The 17,686-nt window shown below is 38.7% G+C and overlaps 1 protein-coding gene across 50 annotated transcripts in view; it reads left to right on the forward strand.

The window, feature by feature from the left end:
- The window catches only part of diaph2 (diaphanous-related formin 2), a 712,207-nt gene that overhangs the window by 216,988 nt on the left and 477,533 nt on the right, over positions 1–17,686 (forward strand). For 32 of the 50 annotated variants that reach the window (XR_012389930.1, XR_012389932.1, XR_012389933.1 and 29 more), the window contains 2 exons: positions 1,797–1,901; positions 13,667–14,011. Coding sequence is in view for 47 of the 50 variants with exons in the window: in XM_073922122.1 (XP_073778223.1) it covers positions 1,797–1,901; positions 13,667–14,011 (450 nt within the window). In the remaining 3 variants the exon portion in view is untranslated. Of the gene's footprint in view, positions 1–1,796; positions 1,902–10,478; positions 10,542–13,666; positions 14,012–17,686 lie in introns of all 50 variants that reach the window. The other 18 variants (XM_021481247.3, XM_073922125.1, XM_073922132.1 and 15 more) reach the window with 1 other exon arrangement.

Genomic DNA, 17,686 nt, shown 5'->3' on the forward strand with positions numbered 1-17,686 from the left:
TCTTACATTTTATTGTAAACCTTTATTTTCAAAGCCTGGTAACTTTCAGTTCAACATTCAGGGGTGTGCAAGTTGCAAGGTTGCAAGTTGCGTCGTTACAAACACAGTTCGTCGATTTGCCGTTTCCCAAATTGCTCGTTCCAACGAACTGCGTTGCAAAATTGTACAATTGCAACTACACCTCTAGAGCTGCAGTTAAAAGCATAGTTCCTGGTTGTGTTCTTTTTCCAGTTACCCCCCTATGCCCTATTTCTTTTGAGCATTCCAACATTTAAACTTGGAACGATAAACAAAAAAGCATTAAGGTAATTTCTCTTAGGTGTAATTTGCTTTCAAAGTAATGTTACTTTTCAGTTTTAGTGATCTTTATATTGACAATTGCGCTGCCTTTGCAGTGCACTTTGAAATAATTGATGGCATTTTGAACACAGCCGTGGCTTATGACGAAGCTATAGGTGACCTGATATTTAAAAGTTGAATTTAGGTTACGTCTCCAAAGCTTGTGAAAACAAAAAAAACGTAGCATATATTAATGCTTTTAATTTATTGTTGGTTATTAATTTTATTAATATATCTGTACTGTATATGACATGGGCCTGTTGGTTAGAAGATTTCTGCAGTGGTTTGCATGTGTCATTGTAAAATTAGACTTTTACAATAAGTAAAATAAAATAAAAAAAATAAATGATCAGGATCATATTTAATAATAATAATAATAATAATAATAATAATAATAATAATAATAATAAAAAATAATAATATAAATAATATTTATTAAGTGGGATTTTTCTTCATTTCTTAATAAATGGCCCTTGTGAATTACAACCATTTACGATTTATATAATTTTTATGTGAGATTAAAATACGTGCTAGCTAAGTGGTTTTATGTTTTAGGATAGAATATGGCATATTCGCAATAATATTTGTAAGGAAACATTGGCCCTATATTTGCTTATTAGGCTGCATATATTGTAAATCAAATAGAAAATTTGTGCATGTTTTTACCAAAACTAATACTGAATTTAAAAAAAAAATGCGTGTGCGTGTAAAACAATATAATTTGCACAAAAAAGTTAGGTGTTTTTTTCTTTAAAGAAGTTGTTACTCCACACTGTTTAGAGCGTCATTATAGATGTTTAATGTTATAAATAATGGTTTAAACAACAGGTCTGAAACAGATAAACTACAGTTTTGGGAAACAGTCATCACTAAATCGTTCCCAAATGATGCATCGTATTATGATAGTTCATCCGCGAGTTATGTTGTTGTTTGCACCCCAGGTCAATTTAGTTAATATGTTTGTTCCCTTATTTTTTACTAAGGGAAATAATCTGTGCAAGGGCTTTAAACCCTAATAATGCACATCATACATTTGTCTAAAATTGTTTGCAATTATTTTTTAAGAGCACCATTAAAATTTAATTAAATTCCATTCATTCCAATTCTCAGATTATGCATTAGCACCACCACTGAGGGAATAGTTAATAGGATTTGACCAGAAAATGATTTTAGAATTTTTATCATATGTGGAATTGTAAAAGCTTTAATTTTAATTGCCTTGTCTTCTATATTCCTGTAACATTTATGTTATTGTAATTAAGTTTTTCCATGAAGATAGCCTGACATGGCATTAAAATAAACAGATAACTACTGTAAATAACTTAGATTATGAATTGTTTTACATCATATACATTAAATATGTTAAACAATGATGAAGCTATATTGTATGTAGATTGTATATAGATTGTTTGTGCATTTTTACTTAAATGTTTTTGTATAAATGTTATTGTCTTCAGTTCGATGAGGAGTTCAGCGCACGACAGGAGGCGCAGGCTGAGCTGCAGAAGCAGGAGGAGAAAATCAAAGCGTTTGAGTCACAGATCAACACCCTGCAGGCCCAGGTAAAAACACTTGCACCATAACCTACTACACACACTTTTCAGGTCCACAAGCAGCCTCATTGGTGTGACCTATTCAGCTGTCTACCCAAGGGTATGAAATGCAGGTTCGCACTAATAGAAGCTACCACTGATGCCATGCCCCATGTGTTCACCTTTAACATGCATAGTTTACCCTTCCGTTGGCACTGAATATACCACAGGACCAATCTGTGCTTCACTTTACTCTCAGAGGCTTCGAATCCACTGAGGTTTCTCTTATCTTCCCTCATGAGAGCTTGATGGTCGGCGTCATGCCTTCGAAGAGCTGCCTTTATCCAACAGAGCCGCTTTCTTGTTCCAGTTTCGACTGCCTTTCTTCACCTCACAACTATTCTCCAATGACTATTAGACTAGCAGGCATTAAATTATTTGTCTCCATCATGAAACCTTCTTGACGCTCAGTGTCTCGGCTCATCAAATGCCCTGGAAATGAGCTACACAAGCACATTAGGATCACTAGTGCTTATTTTTCCCGTGTTGTGAGGTCATTTGAAACAGTTTTTCTCTGTCTGCTTCAAATGGTAATGCAACAGCTAATGTGGCGGTGAAGGGAGAGACTCTGCTAATTTGGTCAAATTGAAACCTTTTTATCTTTTATCGTGAATGCAGTGGTGCTCTAAGTGGGTATTTTAAGACTTGAGGGATTGTATGATTTAATAAAGGGCCAATCTCCTCTTCAGATTGTTGGATTTGATTTTTCTCAATTGCTCCATCGCAGCCTGTTCCTAGCTATTGTATGAACGCTGTGAGGGATTGCGTTACGTCTTTGGCTCTCACATCATCGTTCCTGTCAAGAAAAGCCTCAGTCCTTCTCCCGCAAAATGACTGCTATTTCCTACTAAACCCAATTTGAAACATTTTAGATTTTAGTGCTGCCTTGGGACAAAAGAAGTAGCTTGCTTGCTAGCTTATAGAGTTTAATAGGAGAAGAGAGAGAGAAAAAATCACCATTTGTGAAGCGCCATCCATGGCGTAAATAGTTTTCCAGAAACCAAATATATTGCAGTTGAAAAAGCCAGCACTTTGTCTCTCTGTTTACTTACCTCTCAGCGTCTCCGAGCCCTATTGCCCCCCATCTTTCCCCCAACAAGCACCTCTTCACCTTCAAACCGAGATGAGTTGCTGTCATTAAGGACCCTGGCAGCTTGGACCACCATTCATTCTTGCAGATTTACCAAATGGGCACATTAGTGGAGGCGGAGCAGGAATGGGTTCCTCCTCGCGCAAAGCACAGCTTCTCAAAGCCCGGCACTTCATTTGTGTGCAGTCCTCACCTCTGCACTTCATCTGCCCCTAGAGCCGAATCACCACACGTTACCCACTCCTTCCCTCCATCTGCCTCGTCCATCACTTTCTCAACTCCTACACATATTCATGAGCCCAGGCCTCCTCATCAGTCACCATCATCCCTCCTTTTCCACACTCATTCATGCCGAGCCATATTGCGTGCACCCAATACGGACACTACAACCCCTGCTAATGACTGCTCACCTGCTCTCTCCTGCTTTGCTTTTTTTTTTTCCAAGTGTCATTCTGCTGCTGTTTTTCCCTGGGTGTCCTTCAGTCTTACCCGACGGCAGTCTCCTACTCTTTGAAGCTCAGTCATCTCCAGCACATTAACAGGTAGACGAGCGAAGCGGAGCCCTGGAGACGCACACTCTTTCCAAGCGTGCACTCTGAAGGCACGTTCAAAGCTTTGGCTCCAGAACATTCTCGCATCAACAGACTTGTGGTGCTTCTGGTGGAGAAGATGTAATGCGCTCGCTAAAGAAGCACCAGGATATTAGCATGAGAGTGTTACACATCCCGTGGGTGTTTTGGCACATCTGAAAGGGATATAAACTCATAGGTTGTCATGCGCACGGCTGACAAATTGTAGCCTTTATTAGACAGCCGGTGTAAAACTCACTGCAGTTTCACAATGTTGTCAGGTTGTGGGTGCGCAGCACATCACCGTGAAGAAACTGACTACGCTCACCCACACGAAAGCCCACATACTGGCTTGTTGTTCTTTGATGGTCTGGTACGGATGGGAAGTGGAAGTTGTGTTCTAAATTGGTTGTTTGCTTGTTTGTAGATACATTTTATACAAAAGCACAACACTACAAACAAGCACCGTAATTCTTAATCTAAATTAAAGCATCAGTTCACCTAAAACTGAAAATTCAGCTATTATTTACTTACTTTTATGTCTTTACAATCCACTGAGACCTTTGTTTGTCTTTGGAATAGACATTCATATTTTTTGGATGAAATCTGATTGCGGGTGGCACAGTAGGTAGCACTGTCGCTTCAGTGCAAGAAGGCCGCTGGTTCGAGCCTTGGCTGGGTCAGTTGGCATTTCTGTGTGGAGTTTGCATGTTCTCCCTGTGTTCACGTGGGTGTCCTCTGGGTGTTCCAGTTTCCCCCACAGTTCATAGCGTGTGCTATAGGTGTATCTGCTTGTTAAGTGACACGCAAATTGGCTTCCGGATACAAGCGCTCTATCAAACTGTAGGGGAGACCTACAAATGGTAATAATAGACGTTTACAAAGCAATGTTAATAGTTTCGAAAATCACAATCGCAATATATATATATATATATATATATATATATATATATATATATATATATATATATATATATATATATATATATATATATATATATATATATATATATATACATAGTTAGTTGAAGTCAAAATTATTAGCCCCCCTTTGAATTTTTTTTTTTTCTATTTAAAATTTTTCCCAAATTATGTCAAGCAGAGCAAGGACATTTTCACAGTATGTCTGATAATGTTTTTTTTTCTTCTGGAGAAAGTCTTTTTTGTTTTATTTCCAGAATAAAAGCAGTTTTTAATTTTTTGAAAAACTTTTTAAGGACAAAATTATTAGCCCATTTAAGCAATATATTTTTTCGATAGTCTACAGGACAGACCATCGTTATACAATAACTTGCCTAATTACCCTAACCTGCTTAGTTAACTTAATTAAGCTAGTTAAGCCTTCAAATGTCACTTTATAGAAGTATAGAAGTGTCTTGAAAAATATCTAGTAAAATCTTATTTACTGTCATCGTGGCAAAGATAAAATAAATCAGTTATTAGAGATAAGTTAGTACAACTATTATGTGTATAAATGTGCTGAAAAAATCTTCCCTCCGTTAAACAGAAATTGGGGAAAAAATAAACAGGAGAACTAATAATTCAGGGGGGCTAATAATTCTGACTTCAACTGTATATATATATATGCCTATTATCATATGGGCAGATTGTGATAATTCTTTTATAAATTGTTAAAAAAATTTTATTTGTGAAGCAGCAAGCCCAGAGGCTGATGTGTACACCATGATTTTATATAAAATTCACTTTGATGTGTGATATGACTAGGGCCAAACAGAATCGGCTGACATTTTTTGCTGTTTCTGCTCAGAATTTTGTAAAAAATCAGCAGATGTATGTGGAATTATTTTAGCAGTATTATAATTAAATACATGAAATAAAAAAATAATACATTTTAAACTTTTATTTAATGTTAACAGTGCAAATCCAATTAGATCCACTTACAGTATTTGGTAAACAAAGCAAATCTCTCATATACTAAAAGACTAAAAATACTAAAAGACAGAAAATATTACTTTACAAACTATATTGTAAATAAATCATATGAACATTTTAATATTACTATTATTATATCACAATAAGATTAGTAAAATGTATTAAAAAAAGAATAAATATAAATTTACACACATTTACACAAGTAAATGCATAGATGTAAATGTGTAAATCTGCGGATTTCTGCACGCGCAGTAAACGTAAACAAGTCAAATAAGTAGCGGCTTGAATCCGGAAACAGTATTTTATACATCACCCATGCATCACGAGCAGATTAGCTAAGCTAAAATTATCCGTAGTGTTTGTGTGTGAATGAGACTGTATAGCTGTTTCTTAGTGGTGGGTTGCAGCTTAAAGGGAATCCGCTGTGTAAAACATGCTGGATAAGTTGACGGTTCATTCCACTGTGGCAACCCCTAATTAATAAAGGGACTAAGCTGAAAAGAAAATGAATGAATGAATAAAATCTGATAGCTCTCCCATCCTTCATTTACATCAGTGGTCCTGGGACCTTCAAATTCCGGAAAGGGAACCTAAACCATCGTTAGAACATTCCACGTGACTTCAGTGGTTCAACTGTAATCATATGAAGATCCGATTTGGCACACCTTTCTGTGCAAAAAAAATAAAATAAAATACAATATGGGAAATATAGTACTTGACAGTTGCCTTGCTGACTCTGACACAATAATGTGTTGTATTGCCTGCAGTAAATGCGCTCCCTGACCTACTGTGGAATAGAAGACAAAGGCGCACAAAGTTTTTTTTTTTAAGCTTTTACACCAAAATTTGTTTTTAGAGCTTTGTATGATTACTGTTGAACCGCTGAAGACACATGAAGGTTTTTACAAGCTTTTGGTGGTCAATGGCCAGAGGTTTTTGGTTCCTTTTTTCTGCACTTTGAACATCTTTGGATTGTTGGTCTCTATGGAGGATGAGGAAGTCCTCAGATTTTATTCAAATTATCTTAAGTTGTGTTGCGAAGATGAGCAAAGGTCTTAGGTGTTTTGAACAACATCAGGTTAAGTAATTAATAACAGCATTTACATTTTTTAGGGGGGTGGAAGATCCCTTTAATGATCCAGAGGTGCGCTCCCTAAAAAGATTGCCTTCCTATTTTACCTCTCTGTGATAATCACAGTATCTAAAATAACCCTCAATAGGTTTCATTATGATGTTTGTTTCAAGAGTTTGGAGCTGGAAAGCACGAATGTCCCAAATTTCATATTTTGTGCCATTAGGTTGACCGAGGTTCAAGGACAACAAAGAGATGACAGGAAAGACATGCTTATGAACAGATTTTCCTTTAACACATAATTGAAGAGGGCCATTATTCAGAGGAGCCAACGCAACAGCTCATGCGAAAATAATAGTCGTCTGAGCTCATCAAAGCAGCTGTTATGGGAAATTTTGGACAGAGTGAATGCGAAATAGACAGAATCAAATAATAAAAGAGCTCTGCACTTTTAATTCATGTATTTTTAAGAGTTAATGAGAGTGCATGCATTATTAGACCTCCTGCTCAGTTGTTCTGCCAAGCCGGGTTTTAAATGCAGCTATGGTCTTTCTTTTCATTTTCTGATATTTCCCTTTCTTGTTTGACTGCAGTTACTAGTTGCATCATCCTAACGCCAACAAAGTGCAACACTTTTCTCGAGGGTTCTCAACCCCTCCCTCCCTCTTGGCTAGTCAACAGAAAGGGAATAGATCCAGAGGTGAGGAATCGAACCATAGCTTGCTTAATAATTCAGAACAGAAGGCGATACTAAGGGGAAATCTTTCCAAGGACCCTGATAGGTTTCTGAAAGCTCTGTGGTCAGCTGTCTGCACCAACATGGGACTCGTAAGATCGCAGTACAGGGATGAACCTGTGTCTTATTGCCTCTGCTGGGCTGGATTTGGCAAAGGAGTCTGGCGGTAATGATGCCGATAAGGATGGCACTACACTTGAATCATGGAGCCAGTTGCCATGTGCCCTGGGTTGTTGCTATGGTCAGTATCAGGGGACACGGCTCAGTCATTCACCTTTTGAGATGCAGCCTTTTTGAGCCTACTCATTCTCTCTCGCTTTGAGGAAACGATCACACAGAATAAATGAAGGTGCTGCTGTTCTTCAATGTGTTGGCTAATGTTCTACCTTCAAATCCTCAAAGAATAAATAAAGATAAAACAAACAAAAGCTTACTAAACACTTCGAGCAAGGACAGCATTTCAAATATGATCAAAGTTTTTTTTTTCCCCCTTCAGTTCCTTCAGCACGGAAGCATCCGTCTTCTTTTCCATTACATGTCTTTAATATTTGATTCCGCCCTACGTGCAATATGGGGAAACTGCACCATATAAGAGTATTTCAGAAGCTGTGGAGTATGCTTCCTCTGAATGAAAAGAGGCTGTTAAGATGTTGTTTTTCTCCTTTTCATTTTTTAAAAAAGAGGCAGCTCATGGTGAGTTCAAAGTGCTTGTGCTAAATTCATTGGGCACGTCACAACGCAGTGAAAGGACTTGAAAGAGCAGGATTCCAGAATCAACTCTAAAACGGCAAAGGTGCAGCGACTGCACAACAAGCATACTTTATTGGAACAAAAGCGTTGTAGATGCGACTGGAGCCAGTAGGGTGTGAGAGATTAAATCCTATAGGCTGGGTGATACAGGAAATAAATCACAATATAATGTTTGATATCATTCAGTATCGATAATTATTAAATATTGTTTTTACAATCGGTTTAGGAATATTATGATTTTATTTTAATTATTTAACCACTTTATTTTAGTTTGCCAATATTATTAATAATGCAAATAGTTGTAATAGTCAAAAAATAAATAAATAATAATAAAAAAAACTGCACAAGAAAAGAAACCTAAAAGCCACTCTGTCGACATCCTTACATTCTTTTATATTTACAGTCTGTTCACATGTTGCATCGAAAATCACGTGAAAATTGCGTGGCTTCAGTTTCCTTTCACCATTTTCAAAGTGCTCTGTGCTCGCACTCCTCTGGCGTCTCTCATAACTAGGCGACCATCTACTGTTTTTTTAGAGGATGACAAACAAACACAACTGTTGCAGTTACGATACTAATTTGTATTTATGAACAGATTGGAAAAGCATTGCAGTGTTTGGGTGCTCTGTGTTGTCTGGTCTGCCTTTATTTCTGAAAAGTGTATATTGCATACAAAAAGTTAAGCAGATTTAGTTCTACTTGCGTGAATCAGGGTGCGCACACATCATTCTGAAATGTTTTCACCTTGGTGCGCCTGGAAAATGCTTGCATTGCAGCAAGCCGTGCGCCTTGATTGAAAATAACCCTAAGCTTTTTGGCATTCCTTCCAAGGTGTGCGCTCAGCAGCCAAATTTTAATAAAGCTATAATGCTTCATACCGAAACTTCAAACCAAACTTTTTTATCATTATTGTCAATGATGTTCTGTCAATAAATTTCGATACTGTTTTATCGGCCCAGCCCTAAAATCTTTCAGTTGCCATGTCAAAGCAGTAACTAAATCAGCATACTTTCTTCTCAAAAACGTTGCAAGAATTTGATTTTTTTGCATCCAGTGAGGACTATGAGAATATTGTTCATCCTTTTATCAGCAGCAGTGAAGATTAATGTTATGGATTCCTCACTGGCATTCCCAAAAAGACAGTCAGACAGTTGCAGCTTATCCAGAACGCTGCTGCCATTATTCTGACCATAACCAGCAAATCAGAGAACATCACACCTGTCCTCAGGTCTTTACACTGGCTCCTAGTTACATTCAGAATAGATTTTAAAGTATTATTACTTGACTATAAATCACTAAATTGCCTAGGACCTCAATACATCACAGATATGTTCACTGAATAAAAACCTATTAGATCAAATCTTTAGGATCAAATAAATTGAAATTCCAAGGGTTCAGTCAAAGCAGGGTGAATCTGCCTTCAGCTACTGCACCCACTCCTGCTGGAAAGAAATAATCAGATGTGCTCCAACATTAGGCACATTTAAATCAAGACTGAAAACACATCTGTTTAGCCTTGCTTTTACTGAATGAGCACTGTGCTACCTCAGATAGATCGCACTATCATGTTTTTATCGGTTTTAATTACTTTTAATTATTTAAATGTTTATTTTCTCGTTTCTTTTATTATTGTTTATGTAAAGCACTTTGAATTACCATTGTGTATGAAATGTGCTATGTAAATAAACTTGCCTTGCCTTATGCAATTTTTTCTTTGATAATGGTTTTCATAAGAGAACTAAATGTTAATGATAATGTATAAACCTATAAAGACAGATCCAGTGTGAGCTGCGATCATCAGGCAGAATAATTTCAACTTATATTCAGTATATATTCTATAACAGTAGAATTCCTTGTGAAAATCTGCATTACCCATGATTCTGCAAAAAAAAAAAAGTTAATCATTAAAATCACCCGAAATCAGCCAATTAAAAAAATAAAATAAAATGTAAACGCTCTTTTATTTCCTCAAATTAAATTTCTGAATTTTGTGACACACAGCAGGATAGGCTGGTTTCATGGCCTTTAACAAAAGAAAAACAAAAATAGATAATTAGTAAAAGTAATTTCGCAACCAAGGCTGGCTAAAAACTTGAACAGGCTCTGTTGTGCTCTATTGTGTTGCTAACTGGAGCTGTGCAAGAGTGTATAATGATGTTCTTAATTTATGAATTCACACAGAGCAAACCTTTCTAAAGCAGGAAGCTCAAAACAAGTGCTAATGAAACCTCTGTATTACTTCATTAGTAGGCAAGAGGTGTTTTTTGATGATGTTCAGGTAGACTACTTGCATCCAATTTCTTGCTGCCCATAAGTGTTATTGCCATGTGACCTCCGATGAAGTTGGCGATCCACTTCCAGATTTGGAATCTCTGTTTTTTCCTGACCGTTGCTCTGTCTGTCTCTGTATCTGTCTGTCTGCCCCTCACCTGTCCAGTTGACTAGTGAGCGAGACAAGCTAAAAGAGGCTGAGAAAAGCATCAGCGAAAGAAACAGCAAGGTGGGTGTTCTCCCAACCCCTCCCTCCCCTTCCCAGCATGCTCAACGCAGCCACCCGCCAGCATCTTTGAAAATCTGCATTTTTATACCTCCTAACAGGTTGATCAAAGCTGCTACCCCTCAGTGATCAACCAGAGCCTTGATTTTCTGTATTGTCTCAAGACTCTCAACAGATGCTGTGCAATCATTCATTACAAATGCATGCTACACAATTAGGCCATAATCCTTCTCACATATCCAGCATTTAAACAGCTTGTGACGGTGAATCCTGCCAAAACAGAATCTCTATAACTGTGGATATTACCGCAGACGCTAGAAAGTATATGACTCAGCCGGTTTTGCTTTACTTTGGAGTTCTCTTCCACATAAGCTACAGGAACAACATGGTGCCACAGTGAGGGAAAGGAAAAATTAAACCCCTCGCTTCCATTTAACTAGAGTACTGCAACCCTCAGTAGTAACCAAATCTAATTGAATTTGCCTCTCGCTCATCAGAGTTGAGATGTGGATGGTTTAATTGCGTGTTAGGCCTAGTTAATTACCCAAAACTGTGACTGTTTCTGTTAAATGCATCCTCCTCTTGATATTCTCCTGTCAGTAGAGAACAGCTAGTTTCAGACACGCCGACTGCTAATTAGTGCAGTTGAATAGTATGGGACACGGCCAGCAAGTCCAGTTGAGTTAGACCTTTAGCAGTCCACATTTTTTTAGACACAAATTGCTTTTTAAAGCATGCTTAGAAACCAAAATGAAAACAGAGGGGGAAAGGAGCCTTAAATGAAACGTTTTCCTGTGCAAAATGGGTTTTGCTTGTAAAATTGGTCTAAATGATGGATATTGTTTAAAGAGAATAAGGGGTATGGCTGGAGAAAATTGTGTGCCTGAGGCTGATTAGCATTCCAGAAGCGTGGCTGGAGGGTCTGCAGCGCGCCACAAGCTGCCACAGAGGGCCAAAGCGATGCGGAAATGACGGTGCTCTAATTTAGCAGCTAATTTGCTTGCCATTCTCTTGTATTAAACTTAAAAGAGAAAATGGGTCACAACGGGCCGGAGATTGACAGACGCATAATCATGGGACAGGGTACTCGTCAAGGGACCTCAGCTTCCTGCATGATACTCCTACACCTTTTTAATTTCCCCTCTAATAAACAATCCACTGCCTGCATTGTGTAATCAAACACCCGGTAATGCATATAAAAATGTGGCTCGATGCATATCATTCTCCTAATCAACTGAACTGAGGCTGGAGTGCAGAGAGGGGAATTGCTTTAGAAAATGAGAAACTTTTTTACTAAGCAGTGATGAGAATGAGGCACAAAGCAAGTTTTGAGAAGAAGGGAAAAATTGCTTTGTAATCATCCAAAGGTCAAGTCATATCTGAGCAATTGGGACTTCTAATTGAGACATTTGCATATCATTTGTTGCTGGAGAGCTTGGCCCACCCTTTATCAGGGATTCAAAATACCTGTTTATTATTATTACTGCAAACCGAGCAGGGCTGATTTGTCAGGACATTTGCCGCCTTCGGTCTTATCAGTTCCTGGATGAATTGAGCCCCGACTCTTCCATAATGGCTTCTGTTCCTGAAGACCATCTCATGAACTTCAGTTATCTTAGCAGGAGAACGAAAGAATTATGGGTCAAGGTTAAGGATCTAAAGGATAACGCAAAGAGGTCGACTGCCAGTTGCGTGAGCATTCAGGCCCGATTACTCTTCTCATTACTGCTAAAGGTTCAGGTGGCTGCATCCTATTCATACGCTCAATCTATTAGCAAATTACAGAGGCAATTTACATGTTAATCAAGTCTAATGGTTTACTCTCATCTGTTATGCTTTATGATTAAACGAGATGAATCAGTCTACACAAAGTGCTTTCCATATTTCATCCGCAAACAAATATCGATACTGTCATCTTGTCATTCAGTGTAATCACAGTTAAATATGTTCCATACGGAACGAATGAACGCTTATGTCATTATGTCTTAAAAACAATAACAGATTATCATCGTAAACTTCATCGTGTTTGTTTCTTTTGAGTTATGCCCTCAGTGTCAGATGCTTTTTCATTCCCTGTTGCTAATCTGAATATCAAATGGCTTTTAAATTGTGTGTGCGTGTGTGTATGAGAAGGAAAACGAGACAGAGTGAAAGGCTTACAGGAATCCTGTGAGGCTCATATGCATTGGTTTTATTATGGTAGTGTGCAATGCCCAAATGTATCCTTTCTTATATTGTTTATCTACATTTTTTTGAACATTTGATCATTTTCTACATCAGAATGCACAGTGAACTAATGTCACAACTAATACAAATAGCCTGGGATTTGAGGTTTTGGCTTTTTTCCACAAAAAAGTAGTATATATATAATATTATAGTAGATATATACTAATCCCTCACCAATTTCAATTGCTTACTAAATCTTCTACTCACATTTGGCAATGGGCAGGATTCACTAGATCTAACAAGTCCTTCCATCAGACACACATACAGATTGTCAAAATAGCTCCTTTAAAATCCTGAGCACTTGACAGGTGTGTACTTTCCTGGAGAGTTTACCGGCCTCATCGGTTGACCTGACATTTATTTACTTACATACTCAATGTGACTACCTGCCCCTTAGGATTTGCCATGTCCCACTTTCCCCAGTGAGAGGATGAGGCAGTGGGCTCAGGCTTCTCTGAGCACTGGCCCCTACTTGGCTCTCAGGAGGCAGAGCTCTGTGCGCTAGACAGGCAGATGCTCAGTGCTGCTGAGAGAAATGCTGCCCGGAGGGAAGGCCACAGCGGCCCTAAGTCATCCATCTGCTTTTATCAACTCTTACTTAATGCATGTGATGAATCCCTACAACCCCCCCACCACCCACCAACCTCTCCCTAGCTCTGATTTCTAGACTTGTTTTAATGCACTCTCCTCAAATTGAAAAGTCAGCTGCTGTAAACACTGTGTCTTTTATCCTCCACGCTCCTTTGCCCTTGTCTCACCCGTTAGTTCTGATGGGATAAAACATGTACTGGTGATAAAAGCATGGGCCTTTGGGTGTAGAGGCTGAACTGGGAGTGTTTGAGGTGAATGTTTTGCTCACAGTGCCCTTTTCTTGTCGCTCACTCTTTTTAATTCCTTTGCAGATTGCGGCAGGACCTAAAGCAGCCGGTGCTGGTCCTCCACCACCTCCACCACCACCAGGTGGCATTGCACCTCCTCCTCCTCCTCCACCTCCTCCACCCCCAATCGGAGGTGCACCACCTCCTCCTCCTCCACCTCCTTTTCCTGCAAGTTTGGGCCCTCCGCCGCCTCCACCACCGCCTGGGTGCGGACCTCCACCTCCGCCTCCGCCACCTGGAGGAGGCCCACCTCCACCTCCTGGCATGCCTTCGGCACCTCCTCCACTTGTTGTCCAGCTGCCTTACGGACTGGCACCCAAGAAGACCTACAAACCCGACTCCATCATGAAGCGGGTGAACTGGTCCAAGGTAAGAAAAACAAGCATGCCATCGGAGCAATTTAAAGACACTTGTATTATGAGAACCAAATAACACCCTCCAAGGTTGGCAGTAAATTGCAAATCGTTGTGGTAATTTAGCTTTCCCAGCATGTAAGAGGAAGACGAGAAGAAAGGATGAAAAAGAGAGTGACTTTTTCAGTGGGAGTTGATGGTGCAAAGCCTACGAGTACACGCAGCTTATTAAAAAGAGCGTTGAGCTGTGAGACTCACGACTCGCCACTCTGCTTCCCTTTTAAGATATCGGCCCGTAAACTATTTCATTAGCTCAAGTGCCCTTGCATGCACATTCTGGTCATAATTGAATATATTTTGGTGTTTAAATGAAACAAAACACAAATACATAAAGTGTTGCGTAATCCACCCCTGCATATAAATGTGATTTCTATGGGTCAGCCTCCTCATGTCGTCTATTTCTTTTTAACTCTCAATCATTAATTTACCCGTCACCTTGGGGACTTTAACAGTCTGAAAAACGAATTAATGTATTTATACTTTTGCAAGCTTATGTTCGACCTTGTCTTTAACTCCTTTATGTGTGAGTGCGGAGATGATACGCTCCTCCACAAAAAAAAAAAAAAAAAAAAAGCAGAGTCCTATGAAAATCCAAAAAAAGAGAAAGACATTCTCTGTAAGATACTCAATTAGCAATCATACATAGTATAAATCAGAGCTAGTCAACTTTGAAAAGCTCAAGAGCTACTAAGCAGGATCCATTTAGCCCCAAGGGCACCGTTTCTTATTTTTTGTAGTAATTCTTTTGTATTAATGAGCCAAGTTGACTTTGTGTGGTTTGCTGTATGCGCAAATTACAGCGAGTTCTATTATAATGGATAAAATACACTCTTTTTCATCAAAATTAATGTTTTGCTTTCCAGGGTTGCATTTATTTGATCAAAATTGCAGTAAAACTGTAATAATGTGAAACTTCTTTTATAATTTTAAATAGGTTTTAAAAATGTGTTTAGGTTTTAATTTAGTTTAATATGTAATTAATTGCAAATTATGTTTTTTGGGGGTTTTCCCTCACACAATTTATCTTAATAGGAAAAAAAACAACAACAACTTAACTGAAGTTTATTTATAAACTTATTTCAAGAGGAGCATGTGATTATGATTGAACATGGCTGGTCCCGCATTAACTAATGCATGATTCACCAATCAGATTTCTGACTCACTATAAATAACCAAAGTCTTTTTCTTACTACAGTTATCATCGCCCTGAGGAATCTCCCCTACCACCCCTACTCCTCCACCTTTCCCTTTACAGGGCAGCACGGTGGCCCAGTGGTTAGCACAGCTATCGTTTCGCTACAGAGTTATGCAAGTTCTTCCCGTGCTCATATGGGTTTCACCCGGGTTCTCTGGTTTCCTCCCACAGTCCAAAAACAAGTGTCATAAGTGAATTGATTAATCTAAATTAACTCTATAGACGAGCTTTTAACCAGTAGTATATCTTTATATAGCAAATTATGATCTGTCATCAGCTCTGAACAAAGAGAGGGGAGTTCTCGAGACCTACCTGAGCTCAAACTCCCCCTATCGCCCTGTAAACGAGAGGGAGCCCAAGGCTCAAGGACCTTATGAGCTCAGGGCTCTCTACCAGGACAGCTGATCAGTTAAGTGTAAACTCTTGGGAAATCCTAATTTCTCTGCATTTATGATTATAAATGATGCATTAAATAATACATTTTGTTATATGTTAATGGTTATGTGCTTTTGGCAATAAAAAGAGTTCGAATACAGCAGTAATAAAAAGCAGTATTTGGTGGAAGAGCCATGTCCTTCAGCTATAAAAAATTAAAGAATAATTTTATTTAAGCCTTAAGTTCTGATAAAAACAACAATTTAACACAAAAAACAAACAAACAAACAAACACAAAAACTTAACTTGCTTTACTTAAACCTAAACTCATTTTCAATTTCTTCTCATTTATTGGTAGCATGACAACAACTCTTGTCATAAATATGACAGGAATAAGAATATATAAGGAAGTTACAAAAGAGCAACAACATTACAGTAAGAAAATATTGTACATTTAACTATTGACACATACTGTAAGCGTACTTGAATCATTCATACAGACACGGCCAATGCGACGACATGCATTGCCATGCTGCGATCTCTCAGGTGTCATTATGCTGATGTGTCAGTGATAGGTGATGGAGAGCGGATCAAAATGAGAATGCTAATCAGTTTGGTATCTTGCTATTTTAAATCACCCACCAGAGACGCTTCCATCTCTCACAAGCGAGAAAGATAACAGACAGTAAAAGCAGCCGGCAGCACTAAATTCGGGAAACACTCCAGCCCCTGCACTCCTCCTGATCTTTCCCTTAAGCATGTAACGGACTTTCAAATAGCCACATCGGAGATTGTTGCCTGGAGGTGCTGTAATGTAATTTCTCCGACCGTTAGAACACCCACACTGGGGAGCCGCACTCCTTTATGGAAAAGTAAATGATTGCTCGCATCTGCGGCTTAGACCGTTTTGGAGATGCTCGCGTTTCTGCTCGGAGATGGGTGTAGCCGCCCAAGGCGAGAGGAAGCTACAGCATTTCTCTCTGCTGCTTGAGCATGAACAAGGTCACCCTGGCTGAGCCTTGTGTTAATTACTCTGTTTGGAAGGAGTCACAGAATTTCTTCTTTTTTTTTTTTTTTTACACAAGTGCCCTTATGAGGCAGCACACTAATGAGACTGTTCATTTCTCACTCTGTCACTCTGTGCAATTCCACTGTTCCTCTCAGATTTATTCAGATTGCAAATGCGATCTGAACTAGTAGTGTGTGATTTATATTAAAGACAAATACGCACAAGAATGAATTTTTGGACATGCATCAAAGGACAAAATTGTACATTTTGCCAAGTCTACCAATGGCTAGTGGCTTGAGGGATTTATACACTGCAAAAAATGCTTTTGTTACTTAGATTTTTTGTCTTGTTCTGAGTCTAAATATCTAAAATTTCCTAAATCAAGAAGCATTTTCTAGACAAACAAAATACTCTCTTGCATTTTGTCTTGATCAAATGTGCTCCAACATTAGGCATATTCAAATCAAGACCTAACACCATAGACCAGGGTTGTCAAACATATGACCGCGTGCCGGATCAGGCCCGCAAACAGGTTTAATCTGGCCCACAAGATGATTCTGTAAAGCATTAAAATCAGATGCAATTTTTCAATAAATGAAACTGCTGTTCCAATTGTGTCAATTGCAAAGTTAATTTCATCTGATACAGATGCCTGAATTAGCGTCAGTGTGACAGCCTTCTCAGAGAAAAAAAAAAACACATCTATGCCCTGCCATACAACACTGGGGTATTCTCAGGAGAAAACGTAACTATTTCCGCAGTGTTGGGCTGTACCATCGATACAAATAGTGACGCTATTAGCTTAACTACATTTATCAGTAGAGTGGTGGTGGCGTGCTGGCGTCGCTACTTTCTAAATTAGTAATAATAGCCTTTCAGTAGCGAAGCCATATTATTAGTGAAGTAGCGCAGTAGTGTCCACAGATTTACTGATCGCGGATCAATAAGTGACGGCACTGAAATTCACAGAGCTGTGAGGCCAGTGTCTAGCCGATGAAAGTTAATCCATATAATGGCAAGAATGACAATTTCTTCTTCCTGTTTTTCGGTGG

Source organism: Danio rerio, chromosome 14, assembly GCF_049306965.1.
Source record: "Danio rerio strain Tuebingen ecotype United States chromosome 14, GRCz12tu, whole genome shotgun sequence".
Classification (NCBI taxonomy): Eukaryota; Metazoa; Chordata; class Actinopteri; order Cypriniformes; family Danionidae; genus Danio; species Danio rerio.